The following is a 15,794-nucleotide window of genomic DNA, read 5'->3' on the forward strand; positions in this document are numbered from 1 at the left end:
CTAGTGAACAGCTCCTACCCTAGGCCGTTACTGCGATCAAGCGCATACGGTAACTAGCTGCACACCTGGAACTGCTACGCTACGCTCAGCGCACATATCATAAAAGACAACACACACACAACACAAATCAAATATAAAGTCCCTTGGAGATATCAAAAAGCGCGACATATATAAATCTTTTGGTCGCTGAGCCCCTATAGGGGTCAACGCCTTGCAAGCAGAGCCAGCACGCTGGTCAGCCCCATCCTAAGGATATTTGCGAGCATGCCTGTGAAGTATGCGTTGTTTTTTTTTTGAATGATCGACCTAATTTCCTTCTAAGTGCTCTTTTATGTATATCCTATCATCTAGTAGCTCTCCAGGGGTGCCGGGAGCGCCAGATTGTAGTGCTGCGGCACTACACTCTGCATGCAAGCTTCAAGAAGGAACTACAAGAGTCGATGTGTGCCCCGTCATTCAGGGCGCTTCCTGTAGAGGAAGATGGAAAATGGAAGCCGGTAAACGTTGGCCTTTCCCCCGCTCATTCTGCCCTTCGGCTAGCGAACGGGAGTGTTGGTTGAAGTAAAAGTCGGGTTTTCATGATCATGCAACTTACAGGATATTGCGAAAGCTGCATCTGTGATGGTTGCCCTTACGTACAGGGATAAGGCAAGTGCAACAGCTGCCTCCCTCCTTAAGGATGAGAGTTTTAAAATTAAGTATCCGGCGCTGGCTCGGGCTCTCAGAGAGTCTGTGGAGCCTGTGGAAGCTAGCTGCGGTGGCGAGGGCTCTAGCCGTGCAGCGAAGCATTCACCCGGCCAACAGGAAACAGCTAACCCATCGCCACCTACCACGGGAGTGAAACACGATGAAGAAGGATTGGATGTAGCAGCTGGTAAGGACTCTGTTGCAACTAATTTCTGCACTGCAGCAGATCAGAGCGTTCCTGCGTCGTCTGACACAGGCGCAACGACGCAGATCCCTGCAGAACAGCATCAGCTTTCTAGTGGGACCAAATCTCCCTCTACAGCACTGACACAGAGTAACGGAGGTGCCTCTAGTGCGGAGCAACAGACTGCGCCGCAGTCTGCTGCCCAGACCACGCCGCAGCGGACAGCAAATTCCACTCGTGAGACGCCCAGCGACAGCGGCTGGCCGCAAGAAGTGGGGAATGCGACATCAGCATCTGCCAATGGGGGGGCGGTCCCCACTATAGTTGGCGAGGGAAAGCCTCTGGACCCTCCGTTGCACTATATGAAGCGGTGAGTCTAATACGTAGACGCATCTTATGAGCGTGACAGCGCCTCGAGATAGCCAGAGCAGACGGCCATTCCGGAGCTGTGTTCAACTGGACGCGCAGGTTAGAGGAGTTGCAACAGGGATACATGCGCATTATGCAGCAGCGGAACTCAGTCGAACTACAATACCATCTTCTACACAGTACAGGACGGCCCCTTTTAGGTACCAGGCAGCCTGGCCCCGCGTCTCTTAGTTCGTCTCCTTCATTTATGCTTCCGTCCACCTCAACTCGCCTTCTAGGGCCATCGGACGTGACCGGATGGCACCAAGGCACTAGAGAACAGCAGCAGCAGCAGCAAGCGATCATGCAGCTTCAGCGTGTGTCTCCTCCCTGCTTACCAAGGGGTGTGCCGTGGGCGCCGGCAGAGAGCACTCCCACAGCACTGCATCCGACCAGTGGGCCAGAGAGCTTCGCCGACCGCACCGCCTCCCTCTACCAACTTCAGCAGCATTTGCACCAGGAAAGGCCGCGCCCAACGGTAGATCCAGCAGTTTTGTACGAAAAAACAGGTATGGACTTGGCTGTCCAACACCTAAGAGACCAAGCAGAACGGATGCATACCCAAAGCCGTGATATAACGAGGGCCATTATTCAAAAGAAGCAACAAGCCGAGCTTGAGGCCCTCAAAGAGAAGAATGCGCACCCTCTCTTGACGGAACTGACATCGGAGCAACAGCGTCTGATCGAAGAGCAGCTCCGATGCATAGATGAGGCAAGTCAAGCTTCTGGGGTAACTGATCCACAATATGGGCAGACATCGCAGGACCGTTGCGAAGCACGTAATGTAGTATACCTACACAGTAATGCTCATCCCGTTCTTGTCCATATCTGCATCTCAGGCACGCGGGGACATTGCACTGGCTCAAGCAGAGGCAGCTCGCATTGAACATAGGAGCCGCGACGCTTTTTACCATGCAGCATATGCTGAGAAGTACGAATCTTGCTTGCCAGATATTGCCTTTGGGGGCCTAAGTTGGCTGTTGTCAGGGTACGGGGTGCGCTGTTTTCATCTGTCTTGTGTGATGCTGCATGCAGCTATTGCCGTGCTGCTGTGTGTCCTTATCTGAGTCAGTGCAGACCCGGAGTTGGTTAGACTGCATGCTGAACGTATGAAGGAGATATCTGCCATTCAAGCGACAAACCCGTTGCCAAATCAGTCTCTAACAACTCGAGCTGTGGCTGAGGGGTTCTCTGACCCATTGGAAGAAATGGCGGAGCGCAATGTAGACTTCAGAGAGGTATACGTCAGGCGCACGACCAGCCAGCGGTTTTGCAATACTGTCATTTGGATTAAGCCTTGCTGGCTATGGCCTGCTTGCTCGGTTTGGATGCGTTGCGCTTAAGAGGTTGCTCTGAGATTCGTGTGTGCTGTGCACGCAGCAAAGGCTTTCCGCTGCAGCTGCTCAGCTTGCTGTCTCACGCATGCTGCGCAACTTGGGTTACAGGCAGGATATAGAAGGTGGCGTACCTGTGCGTCGCGGGGATGGCCCTGCAATATACAAATCTAAGTGAGTTCCGCTGTGGCCTCGGGGGTAAAAACTCCACACTGGAAGACGACTTATGCCTCCTACTCCTGGGCAGTCTTGCAGTGGCACCTCTTTGAACACGATTTAGCCATCTTGTATCCCCTCGAGGAGCCATGCATTTTCAGGGCTCTCCGGGTTTGTCTTGCATTGTATTACAGTGGAGCTAATTAAGCGTTCTCTCTCGTTAAGCAAGCGCATAAGAAAAGTGGTTGCTCGATTGCTGCACTTGTTACTTTCACAGGTTTCCCGGTATATACCCAGAGCCCGAGTATGCAGACGCCTTGCCTGTAAGTCAGCAAGCTAGACGCGAGTTGTTCCTCAAAATGCAGCAGGATGATGGGAAAGTGCGCGCATTTGGGGATTTTGTGGAGGAGGCCACCAGGAAAGAAGCGGATGCCATTCGGAGTATGATGGGGGAAGACGAACGAATGATGGAGCAACAGAGGGAGAAGAGGGAAGAAGACGACGATTGGGCCAGGATTTGCCTGAGCAAACTCCACTCAAAGAACATTGCCCTTCAGGAAGCTGGGGAAGCACGCGCAGAGGCTGAGGAGGCGAAAAGGTGCCTGGAGGAGATGCGCAGAAGAGAAGAGCAGCTTATAGCCGAGCGGGATGCTATGAGTGAACTAGCCCGTAGGCGTGAGGAGGAGGCGGCTCGCGCGATTGAAGAAGCAGAACGACAAGCAGCTGCGGCAGCGGCTGCAGCAGCTGCAGCAGCTGCGGCAGCGACCAGAAGTCCAAGCCGTTCTCCTACTCTAACAGTCGAAGCAGCTGCGAGCGGCGTTCCACGACGTGGCGCGTCGTCACTAAGCCGGTCACGCACAGTTTCGCTGTCTCGAGCACCGATACATTCACCTTCCGAACATCATGACGGAACTCCTAGCCGAGCTCCAACCAAAGAAGTGCCAGCTAATGATGCAACCCCTCGCCTGAACATGACAGTACAAGACTCCTTTGAGATTGCGGCTCCGAAACGCCTGCACACAGCGATTCCTCAGCAGGGCAGGCGGAAGGGGGAGCTCTTGAACAATGGTGAGAACAAGCTGTAGTTGCAGCTCAATCCCAGGTAGTTTTATCCCCTGTTTCTGTATTAAGCGGGGGCAGATATCATGTGGCTGACTCGAAGCCTGCCTTTTTAGAAGGTTGCATCTGCAAGGGATTTCCCGTGTTTCTATGACTTTTTCGCAGCCCTAGCAGAGCGATTGCCGCCGTACAGATGCGAAGAGTTCGTCTTCCTTTCCCCCCCTGTCGAAGCTACGCCTGTCAAACTAAAGTTCTTGTATGGGCAATTGAAGAAGGTTTTTTCTTCTGGAGAGGTGAGGCGGGGTTTCTTGTTTCAGCCGGAAAAACAGGGGGAAGGGCAGGGTAACATTTTTAATGGTGCTGTTGCTTCACAAAATCTTTCCTTTTGGCAGATTTGTCGATTTTAATGGTTGCACTCTTCAACTGTGGTGCAGCCGAATCATGGAACACCTCCACTGTGGTTGCTTCGTGTGCTGCGTCTAAATCTGCAGTTGGGCAGCAGCGAACACGTACAATTGGTGTACGACTTCGCAGTTGGCTGCTGTCAGGAGTTCGTTCGAGAGGATCCGGCTTCACAGGTAATTCTGTCAGCTACATTGCGATGGGCAAAGCTGCAGACGCTAGCAACACTAGTCCTGACCTGTACAAATGCGCTGTGCCTTGTACGTGATGCCGACAGGAATACGCGAACGCCCTTATACAGTCTCTGCCTTACTACCCGTACCAGATTGACATCCAGCGTGCAGGGATCATTGGCCTTCTCAACGTTTTTGAATGTACTTAAGCTCCCGAATCATCACCCAGTTAGGATCTACTACTGAGGACACTTTTATTTCTACCGTTCACTCAGTTTCGGACAACGGCTACTGGGTATTGTGCGCTAGTTTTGGGTGCGACGGAGTGTGCTTGCCATTTGTTCAGCTTCCAAATTCCAGGAGCATCTAGCACCTCCAATATTCGAAACCCTGACCACTCTCATGGCTATAGATGACAAGGAGCTGCGATCGGACATCATTGCTGTAATGGCCGCTGTCATTCGTCCCAAGGCAAGCTTCCCTGCGAAAGTTTTCTAGTGGTTTACCTTCTCTTCTGTGCAATAGCGGCGTTCTACTCTGCACGCAGGCACGGCGTATGCTCATACTGGGCAGTCATTGTCATTTGCGCCTTTGAGCGTCCGCAGGTTGTCATCAACACAGATTTGGTGGACCTGCTTTTGCAGCAAATAGATGAATCATCGGATTGTGAGATTGTTGCGTTCTGCATCCACATCCTAATTGTAGCCAGATCGCCTCATCGAAAGAGCACACAGTACTCCGTGTTTCTTAAAGTCCTGGGGAAATGGAAACACGAACCCATCGTTTTGACGAGGTACGTCAGAGCTGCAGTGGCTTGCGTGCACCAAGCCAGGATGCCCGCTCGCCACAATGGTGATTCAAACACCCTAGCGTTGTTATCCGGGGGCGTGAAACATGTAAATACATCACGGTAGCTCTTCATTTATCCGTGTGGTTCCTTCCACCGTTCTGCAGAGCCTGCTTGGCGATAGATGCTGCTGGGCAACGGGCTCAGCTTGAGGGCTTGGCAGCACACGAGCGGAACAAACAGGGAACCTCCGGACAGCGACTGGAAGAAGGTGGGGAGATGTTTTACTGATGCTCCTCTTCGTACATTCGTACTGTGGATATTGGTGTTTGTCGGATCTGTTGAACAATCTTCCGTAGCTGAAGGAGATGCGCTGTGCGTGTTTTGGCAGGGTACGAACACCTCCGGAGACCACCTAGTTACGGCGAAGACGTTCAGCTGGTCGAATCTATAACGCCCAAGTGGATGCCCGACGACGCCAGTGATGTGGACAGGGTGAGAACATTTTTTGCTGCTTACAGTTCCATAGCGCCATCACGTGTCGAACAAAACCTGACGTGTGGGATCCCAGTTACTGGTGTCTGCATACCTCCTTAGAATATTCTGCTCCGATGAAGTGCGTCTAGCGCCTTGTTGTGTTTCTGCGCGCAAAGGTCTTGGAGGTCATGCAGTTGCACGCCAACAATCGGAAGCTTCAGGGTGCAGCTTGCCAAGCAGTTGCTTCACTAGCTCGTGCTTCCCTTCGTCACTGCAAGCATGTGGCTCAAACTGTAATTCTCACAGCTGCAGCACCCCAGTGAATGCCATAAAGCATAGCCGTGTTTCTGTAGGCCGTTGCAGTAGAACCACAAGTTGATTCGCCCAGTAATCCACTTCACGGCGGCGCGGGTTGTATGCTGTATATTGCAGGCGTTTCCTCTTCTCCTGTTGGCGGTGTCAACTCATCCCGACAGCCAAAGTGTAGCTAGCGGTTTCGCCAATACGATTGCGATTGTTGGAAAAGTGAACGGTTGCAAGTGCGTATATTCCTGAGCTGATAGCTGAGTTGACACGAAGTCAGCTAGCGTCAGGTGGAAACTCGCCGGAATGCGTTTGCGCGGTAAAATGTTGATGCAGGAACTATCTTACGCAAGAGATGATTGAGGAGGTAAACGCAGCCATGCAGCGCCATCGTTGCGTTCCGGAGGTTATTAGCGCATGCTGCGCAGCGCTGACTGTCCTTGAAGCCTTCTATTCTCCTCAGAGCGAAGTATGAACTCCGGCTTTGGCCGCCCCTGCGGCGTCTGCGCAGGCCCACCATTAAACTTTCATGATCAAAGGAACAACGGCGATATAGTCGAAGCTACGCTACACAAAGGTCTATGTATAATGATGCCATGCGCTTGTTTTTGTCCCCAGATATTCGGTCGGCTGACACTTAGCATCATCATCAGCGCCCTTAAGGACAGCAAAGATGCGTTCACCCTTTGTGCCAACGTGAATGAATTTATAGCGGCCTTCAGCTATCACGCCAACTCTCTGGTTAGTCAGTTGTGCCCTATAACCAGGAACGCTTCATGAGCGTCTATACAAGGCTTTCAGTTTGCAATGCATTAGCGAGCCACGCAGGATTGCCTTCACACCGTTGAGTTGCTACTCCGTCTGCCATCGGCTTATGTGAACTACTGGGACTTCTTGGGTGTTGCTTCTCTGCTTGGCTTTCGACTGTTCATTCAGGCTGACGCAAGAAGAAGAGCTGTAGACCTTGGGGTAATTGAAGCGATTATCAAGAGCATGACCGCTTGCGCTAACGATGCTTTGGTTAGTCACGAGTTTCACCTACACACTTTAACCCAGCGCAGCAGGCATTCGCTGAAATCAGTTTTGACGTTCGCGCACGAGGAACGATGCTCTGCGAACTCTCGAACACGTTGTTTATCTACAGGTTTGTGCGTACGGCTGTCGAGCTATATCGCGTCTTGTTTACAAAGAACCGGACGACTCCAAGATATATGCAGATCTAATGAGAACACGAGCAATGACAACTGTCCTCTTCGTTATGTTCAAACACTCCGCTGAATCGTGTCTTGCTGAAGATGCTCTCAGATGCACGGCGAACTGTGCAGCTAACGAAATGTGCACAGCTGCCGTTCTAGAGCGAGGCGTGAACGTCATATGCAAGGTGTGTTCCGCATCGCACTGCTGCGTAGCCCGTTGAGAACAATTCGTTTTGGAGTGTTATGTGGTGGGTTCATCTTGAATGACGCAAATTCGTCTCTGAGTGCACTGCCACCGTTTGCAGGTCGTCTCTGCGCATTCGGGCAACATTGAGGTTGTGGCACAGGGATGCCGTTGCCTCTGGTTACTGTCATCCCAACCTGGCCTTCAGCAGATGACTACGAATCGTGGTGTTTTACTTATTGAACACGCCGCAACGAGATATTCCGCTACAGGTGACACCAAGCGTCTCGTAACGGAATTTCTGATGCGCATTTTGAAGGGGGAAGGCGTGGCACGCCAGAGCATTGACCCACTTTGGGACACTGGGCTCGACACACTTGGCCGACTCGACGAAGCACATTCGCCGCGTGTAGATGTCCCCGCGAAGCAAAGGCATCCACCTGACGGCAGCTCGCTGGCCAGACAGATGACCGCGGCTGCGAGCGTACCCTTGAGCGCAAGAGGACCAAACCCTCTTCATATATAACCGGAATCGTGCGTAAGGGCGATTTAGTGGCGAGTTGCGATGGGCTGAAGCAACGTTGATATGCATGGTGGCTTGGCGCGGCCGATTGGCTGAAAAGTGGCAGCTGCCTGTGGCACGTCAAGCTGAAGTCAATGAGGCTGATGTGCAGTGTCCGTTGCCTCGCTCATCTTGCAACACTAATGTTCGGAATTGTAGAGATGCTCATTGACGTGCACCGCTGCAGCTGCCGCAGCTGCCGCTCACAGGTAGTTCCATGCTAGGGAGTTACAGGGGAAGCAGCTTACCCAATACTCTGATTATTTCATTCCCTAGAGTGAAGGCAATGCATATACTTCCCTTTAGATTTCAGCTGCAGTTGGACGCTTGAATAACGACTTCAACGACTCGCTTGCAACCATCACCACGGTTTGCATGCTTTCTGAGTCAACCTTGTCAGTAAAGGCGACTTTCTCCACATGCATACGCTTTTTGTTGCACACAGACGTTTTGTTGCTTCATTCCAATGAATTCCTAGGAACCAAACACGTCCGAATTACCCATCCACCCAACTTTGGTATAGCACTGCACATATCCCTCTATCGAGCCTCTGTAATCAGCCTAAGCTGTAGCACCTTCTGCACGGGGAACGCTCTGGAACCACACTACAAGCAAGTAATACAAGCCTCTACCCGATGACCAGATGGGCACAAGCCAGGGGCGATGTTTCTGCGGTAACTCCAGCAAATTCTTGCTGTATGGAAGCAGCCTGTTTAGTTGTATATAGAATACCCGACAGGGAAACTGTGTGTACGTCCTTCAGCTTACACTAACATGGAAACGTGGATGATGGTGCGCCAATCTGCATCAGAATAAAGTCAACGCTGAACATCGGGGAAAGGGTTTCTGCATTGCTTCCTATCCTGGCCATCAGCTAGACGACAAAGTCCAACTCTGGACAGCCAAGTATGGATAACTTTCATAGCTAATTGCGCTGAAGAGCAAGTACTCGTATGTTCTTTTTTGCGAGTCATTGGGTACAAGGACACAAGTTTTGGATAAGGGGTTTCAAACAATAAAAGCACCACCAGAGGTGCTGGTCACAGTCTGAGTGGTCTACGTGAGTACCACCGTTTCTATCATTCCCGTGGCTATCGCCTTGATACCTCCTAACAGCATCGACGGGCTGAGGACCGCCATAAAAGCCCGTTCATCTGATGGTGAACTGCTCCCTTCCTTGAATGACTCTCTACCAGTTGTGGGCGCCTTCTGGGCCTCCCAAGAGGGGCAAAGAAGAAGGCGTGGCGACACTTCTATGGGCTGCAACGCTCTACAGAGAAGCGTGGCTGGTGGTATTTTCAAAGCTATGGAATCCGGTAGGCCTCCCGCAAGCTGTTGTGCTTGCACAAAGTCTAACCCCAGAACAAAAGCGTCTGGGAAAGCCTGGAATAAGCGCCGCAGGAACCGTAGGAATAAATACCTCCTCGTGCATGCTTTCGAGCCCACAGCTCGGAGCAACAAGTCGTCCAGAACAGCTGCTGTCTCCGGCGATGCAGGCGAAAGACGAAGCCCTTGGGATGAAAGCAGAGGTAAATCTGCAGATGCTTCTCTTTGTAAAAGACCGCCAAGCACGGATTCTTTTTTGGTGTCCGTTGTGTCGTTGTTGAATGCCAAGTTAGCATATCGCCTCTTTTTCTGCGGGATTGTATCTTGTGAACCGGTTTGCGGAGCTGCCAGCGGATCTTTGAGCTTTATTACAATGTCGAACTGGCTCCAGTCAGTCACGAATAAACCCTTCCATGCTGTGGTTAACCGCGACGAAGTCATGGGGATGGAACGTATTTTCTGACAGCAGTCTCTGTAAAGAACAGCCCACCCAGACGCACGTTATCAGCATATCGACCTTGAGGTGTAAGCCTAAACAGCAATAATAGGAACAGAGAACAAGCATAGATTAACCTCTCGGCGATCTGCGTCAGTCTCACGCACATACCGGGCACATCCCAAAAGGCGACGAAAGGATGGAGGATCAGGTCGTGGCAGTATGAAGCCATGCGGGTCTAGGACAGAGTGTACCGACGGGACATGACCGAAGCTGTAAACAAAAGGTGCAATACGTAAGCAGTGGGCCGTTCAGCAACGCAAGAATGTCACCAAGAGCTTGCAGAAGGATGGAAAATGCCGCTGTCCTGTGGTTGACCATGCACCATTGTATATATCCCCCTTTACCGTAATCATTGATTCCCGAGGGGTGACGTGCCATGTGAAGAGATGCAACACCGCACAACTTACTGCTCGAAGGAAGCCTGCATGTGATGCCGCTGTCCATCCGTGAGTAGGGACGACGAGTCGAACGAAACAAGCAGAGGACTATGCTCCCAATCGAAAGAGCTAACAAAGTGAAGGAACCTGAAAATGCAGTTGATATGCAAACAATAAGGAGCTCAAGCCCACACTAGACGACCTTGCGTTGTTCCGTTCCCGACAAAGGCTGATGTCGCCGAAAGCAACTACACCTCTCTCGCTCGCCATCAGTTGTAGCTACCTGCCACACCGTCACTACTAACGGAAACACACACCCGACGCCAGCCCTATCAACATACCGCAGAAAAGCAACATGCGGGCTTTGGGGCTCATTCCCATAACCCGCCCGCATGTAGTCAACAAAGAGGAATGCCAAGACGTGTTCGGCGAAGTGTACCGCCCCCACTATTAGCTGTTTGCTCAGCCAAGAAACTGCCAGTCTCACGGCACCTACAAGACATCAAAACAAAAGAGAAAACATACAAATACGCCATAATCCAAGTGATCCACAGAGATGCCGTGTCAAGTTCACAAGGCATAAGCAGACAGTTCGCTGCTCATGAGTTTTTCTACTCAGTTAGCCATAAGGGCAATCGCCATGAGTGCCACGCATCAACTGCAGGCTTGCTGAAGGTGCTTGCCTCACCAGCGAATGCTGTGTGTTTAAGAGCCAAGCTGTGTACCAGAGCGGCTGCTTGCGGCGCCCACCAAAGACTGCGGAGATGCAAAACTTTGTCCATGTGGTATGGGTTGACGGCGGACAAGAGGGCGACGTCTTCTTGAAGCAGCACATCGCACACCTGCTTAGCCACCTTCTGTTCGTCTGTTGAACCACCAGAAAATGTCAAAGTCTCCCGGCCGCTGTTGGCAGGTCCGCTATGTGCCTTGCCAAGATGCAGTGTGATTGGCTTGAGCGAGAAATCCGTGAAGATGTTTGCTTCCTCCATAACTTCGTTAGGATGGAATATTTGAACGCGGAAGATGAACGACTGAAAATGGATATCCAGGAAGGACTCCATGACATTACTAGAAACAGAGTAGTCACGCAGAAGCTCTTCGCTGCGAAAATCAAGAAATGCAGCGCACACAAGTGGTAAAACGCTACCGCTCGACCTGTTACAGAAAGCTAGACGTATGCCGCCACTACCATGCAGCCTCATGAAAAGGCATGTCCTTGGCAAGCTAGCCGCAGTTGGGTGTTTCTATTCGCACTCCAGTGGCTACTGATGCGCGCACGCAGGCAACGAAATAATGGGGAGGGAAGCGTTGCTGGGCAACGTGAATGGCAGCGGTGCAAACATTTGTGGCGTACTTCATGGCTACCAGAAAGGCTGTCTTGAGTTTGCAAACGGCTTCCCGTTCCACTGGCCACTTCCCGGAGTCTTCGAACTGAACGACGACGGAGTGCACCGTCGCAGCTGAGCCAAACGTACAACAAAGCAGCCAATGGCGGTGCAAAAGCCTGCTCAGGTACCGTCCGGTAACCTCTGCGACGGCTGACACGCAATCAGCTACAATCCGAGTAAAAAGGAAAACTATCGGCACAACGCAGGCGGCCTTCAAGCAACCGGGGAAACACACCGGCTGCCTTTTCGGGTTCCCAAATGTTTGAGGAAAAGACTTCAGTGTGCCGTAAAGCTGCGTCTGAGTGCCAAACTTGCTTGATCGTCAGCGGAATGGAACTTAACGAGCAAAGTAAATTTTTCAGCTCTGCAAATGCCTGCGTGAGCACCCAAAGGAATACGCGTAAACGGGAAAGCTGCGTAAGGCGCAAGTCTTTTATTCGCGGCTATCAGACGCAGGCGGATAAATACAGGAACACGGATGACCAGTGAACACGGATGACCAGTTACAGGGCAGTTGAGGAGGATGAGGAGCTGCGCCCTAGTGCAGACGGCCAGCCGTCACTCACTCGTACAAGAGCCTTCTGTCTGTCGGAAAGCGGGCCATTAGGACCCAATGGGCTGCAGTGAATGCCTAGTGATAGCCTCTGCGACTGCTTCTTTGCTGCTACATTTGGCTCTGTCTTCGTCAGGGAGGCCGCGTAACAACAAATGTCTTCTGCATGCCGCTGCAAAACATATCGAACGATTTGTTCTGGCGGTGTTCTCTGTCCCGCAGCTTCTCCCGAAGCTCTGTCGAGCGCTTGAGGGCCTTCAAAGACGACGAACTTTTCCCACAACACGCAGTGAAGCATGCGTCCATCTTGAAACCGCCGTACATCGCAGCGAGGACCCCAGAACTTCCTGGTCAGAAGGCACAGAATACACAGAAAAAAAAGGGCGGAGCTTCTACTGACAGGCTGTACGCAAGCAGAGTCCATACGCCTATACTGCATGCAACACCACAAAGGTGAACAGTGTCACACTGGCCCAGAGACTACACTGGCTCAGAGACTGATGCCATCTACGTTTGAGCTATGGGTGCGGCGTCTTGTAATCAAACCTGAAGCTATCAGCAGCGACAGCGCGGGGCGTCTGCGAAGCCACTTCCGTAGCATCTACAACCGAAGGGCCTCGGTCCAGCAGGCGCGCGGAGGCCTTTCCATTTAACGTGATGCATATCACCACTCCAACAGGAAGGGTGTCAAATGAGTTTCCTGAATATTTCGGCAGCAGAACGGGATTGTTGCACAATGCATCATTGCTGCGCGACGCCGATGGCAACAGAGAGCCGGGCGCGTGCACCGCAACATCAACCGAGATTTCCCTCAGCCAGCTAATCTCAAAACCTCTGAATGCAGCAACGACCGTAGCTATCGTTTCAGCTGTCCCTCTATGCAAACCAGCAGCCTTACCAAGGCGTGGAGCTTGAGTGGGGCCCCCAGAGAGGGCGAAGCGGACGCGGAAGCTCTGCATGCGGTCGCCGAGTCCTCTGACGATAATGCGTGCAAGTGTTGCCGCTCCTAAGAATGCTGGAGCCGTCTCCCACTTAGGGGGATCGAAGTGTGTGGGGTCGTCTCCAGACGAGGAGGCATCTCCATCATCGTAGGCTGGCCCCTGAGGCACGTGACGGCGGTCTGGAGAAGGGGGGTCGTAGTTCCCCACGGGGATCGACGTCTCCAGCTCGTAGGCTTGTCCGCGGGGAGGCAGGGCAGGAACATGAACCCACAAGTCCGACTTCAGCAGCAGATGCTCCTGCTGCTCTCCAAAAAGAAGGGAAAATGGATCATCCAGCTTCTGCAGCGCAGCTAGGCTGCTGCGTGCTTCGTGTTGCAGCTCCTGTACAAGCACACCGCCCGCCGCAACAAAACTTTACCGAGGTAAAGATGCAGGAAAATGGCTCTCGAGCCTTCTCTTTCTCTTTACACGTTGGCAAGGAGATACAGCCCTTCAGGTACAGCTCCAGGGCTTCTAAGAATTACCTGAATATGCAGTTGGGATCTCCACAAAATGTTGAATGTCTTTTCTTCTGAGTCAAAGAGATAGGCATCCTCTACAAGGCCCACACATAACTCTTGGCGGCCCCACTGCGGCATATGTGTCGCCTTTTCTGCGTCTTCTGCAGCAGCACCCGCGCCCGGCAAGGGTGCAGCTACAGCATCAGCTGCGTCGTTGCGGGCCGCCACAGCTGCCTCCAGGCGGGCATTCGCCTCCTCTGGCAGCGAGGGCTTCAGGCGGCCTGCGTCCTCCCCCATGCAGTAGAAGCGGGAACGGAAGTCCGCCCCCCCCAGAAACGACAGCGCCAGGCGGAACAGCTGCACCGGGGCGGCAACGCGGGCAACATCCCCCGAGGCGAGGCACACATGAGCCAGAATCAAAGACAGCGTAAAACCGCAGCAAACGCCTGCCAACGCAGCAACAAGTACACTCTATCAACTCCTCCACATGCACAAGCCAGAAACTCCCAAGCCCCAAAAGAAAACCAAAAGTTACAACGCCCCCATCCAACCCATCTCCAAGCACTACACGGAGGAAACAACAAATGAGGAGACTCTAAAAGAGGCACGCTGAAGCAGCACTTGCCTGTTGTTGAGCTGCATGCAGACAGCCCCGAATCGAGGAGGGAGCGCCGCCGGGCCCAGGCCTTGAGGAGCCGTACGGCGCTGGCGAAGCCAGTGAACTCAGCAGCACATTTGCGGAGGATCTCAGCGTGCTTGAAAAATCTGTGGAAGGTGCAAAGGGTAGACAAAGAAAAACAAACAAACAAAAACAAACAAACAAACACAGAAACAAACAAACATAAATGGGATCTGAAATTTAGTGGAACAGCTTGAAATAATGCAATATGCAGCAGCAGCTGCAGCAGCAGCAGCAGCAGCAGCAGCAGCAGAGACAGCAATGGCAGAAACAGCGGCTTCGAGTGTTTTCTATACGACGTGACGGCATTTGCAGCAGCGCGCTTTGTTCTGCAGCAAGGTGGAGCAGCAGCAGTGGCAGCAGCACCAGCAGCAGCAGCAGCAGCAGTATCCTAGGGTTCCCCTGGTAAGTATCGACCCACCTGCAGTCCTCGAGCACGAGGCCGTTGTAGTAGGGGGTGGGGGGCAGCGCCTTGACCTGCGCGTCAGTGAGAGGTGTCTCCATTTTGTTTGCTGTCTCCTTCAGATCCTTTGTGGCGGTTGTTCTGCGCCGCACCGCATTGGCGTTGGGCCTCAGGAACTTCTCCTTGAAGAGGCCGCCGCAACAAGCCACAAACAAACGCACCTCCCAGCTCTGCAGCTGCCGAAACAGCCGTTGCTGGGCACGCACATCATGTGCATCTGCTGCTGCTGTGGAGCCGTCAGCTGCAGCCGTCTCCTTTGCTTTAACTGTCTCCTTTTCTAACGGCAAGAACTTGACGCAAAGAACTGTCTTCAGCCCGTCAAGGCGCCAAGGCCTCACTTCTGCCTCCACCCTCAAACGGGCTCGCTTGCATGCACAAGCCCAAGCCCACTGCTGCTGCTGCTGCTGCTGCTGCTGCTGCTGCTTAGCCAAGGCCTCCTGTAGCTGGCAGCGCAGCATATCTACGTACGCTGCACGCTTCGCAAGGTATCTGCAGATACACCCCAAATAACATCGCAGCAGCACAATGTGGCGGACGCCCCATTCAGACTGAGCAAACTCCCACGCATGCATGCATGCATGCACGGATGCAAGGAGCCTGGGCATAAGAAACAAACCCTGCTGGCTCACCTGTAGTTTAAGTAGTCGCGCTTATCTAGCGCGTCTTCTGGGAGCTCTAGGGCCAAATCCAAATTGCGGGCGAAGGAAGGGGGCCCCATGCCCGCGCCGCAGCTGCCTATGAGTTCAACTCTGCAGGGCTGTGGGGCTGTCCACAGGGGAGGGGTAGCCTTGGCGTTGCCTGGGACTTGGCTGAATATGGCAGTAGCCAGCGGAGAGCTGAAGGGGGCCTTCGGGTCTTTCGTTGCAGCTGCTGCTGCTGCAGGAGCATCCAACGCAATTTGCCTAGCACGGAATTCGTTGAGGCAAAATTGTTTCAAAAAAGAAACAAAGTCCCAAAGAACAGCAGAAGGGGAACTATCAACACCCAACTCAGGGGGAGACACACGCAAACCTCGCTCGAGCTCAGCCAGCTGCAGCTCTAGAAGGCTTGCGGTGTTAGGAGCCCCGTCAGCAGAAGAACCCCCTTTCTTAGCCTTCCCCTTCTGGGGGCCCCCCTTGTGGGGCCCCGACTGCCTTTTCTCCCTAACGTCATCCAT

The 15,794-nt window shown here is 52.8% G+C and overlaps 2 protein-coding genes across 2 annotated transcripts; one reads left to right on the forward strand and one right to left on the reverse strand.

Annotated features, from left to right (window-relative positions):
- Positions 1–621: 621 nt before the first annotated feature.
- On the forward strand, positions 622–7,876 carry EMH_0041130 (uncharacterized protein; the record flags this gene model as incomplete). Its single annotated transcript, XM_038022655.1, has 19 exons — positions 622–1,241; positions 1,340–2,009; positions 2,119–2,267; positions 2,352–2,517; positions 2,660–2,787; positions 3,047–3,837; positions 3,994–4,121; positions 4,320–4,406; positions 4,508–4,604; positions 4,750–4,847; positions 5,009–5,196; positions 5,358–5,461; positions 5,582–5,685; positions 5,844–5,906; positions 6,100–6,192; positions 6,589–6,711; positions 6,907–6,990; positions 7,115–7,351; positions 7,472–7,876. 19 exons carry the CDS (start codon positions 622–624, stop codon positions 7,874–7,876), a joined length of 4,335 nt encoding a protein of 1,444 aa, XP_037878509.1.
- Positions 7,877–8,968: 1,092 nt separating this feature from the next.
- EMH_0041240 (uncharacterized protein) lies at positions 8,969–15,794 on the reverse strand (the record flags this gene model as incomplete). The annotated part of the gene is made up of 14 exons (XM_038022656.1): positions 8,969–9,710; positions 9,846–9,947; positions 10,145–10,261; positions 10,456–10,606; positions 10,803–11,215; positions 11,469–11,574; positions 11,738–11,876; positions 12,069–12,402; positions 12,602–12,755; positions 12,954–13,377; positions 13,521–13,942; positions 14,065–14,261; positions 14,597–15,127; positions 15,268–15,794. 14 exons carry the CDS (start codon positions 15,792–15,794, stop codon positions 8,969–8,971), a joined length of 4,359 nt encoding a protein of 1,452 aa, XP_037878510.1.

Source organism: Eimeria mitis, genomic scaffold (assembly GCF_000499745.2).
Source record: "Eimeria mitis Houghton genomic scaffold, Emh_scaff39, whole genome shotgun sequence".
NCBI lineage: Eukaryota > Apicomplexa > Conoidasida > Eucoccidiorida > Eimeriidae > Eimeria > Eimeria mitis.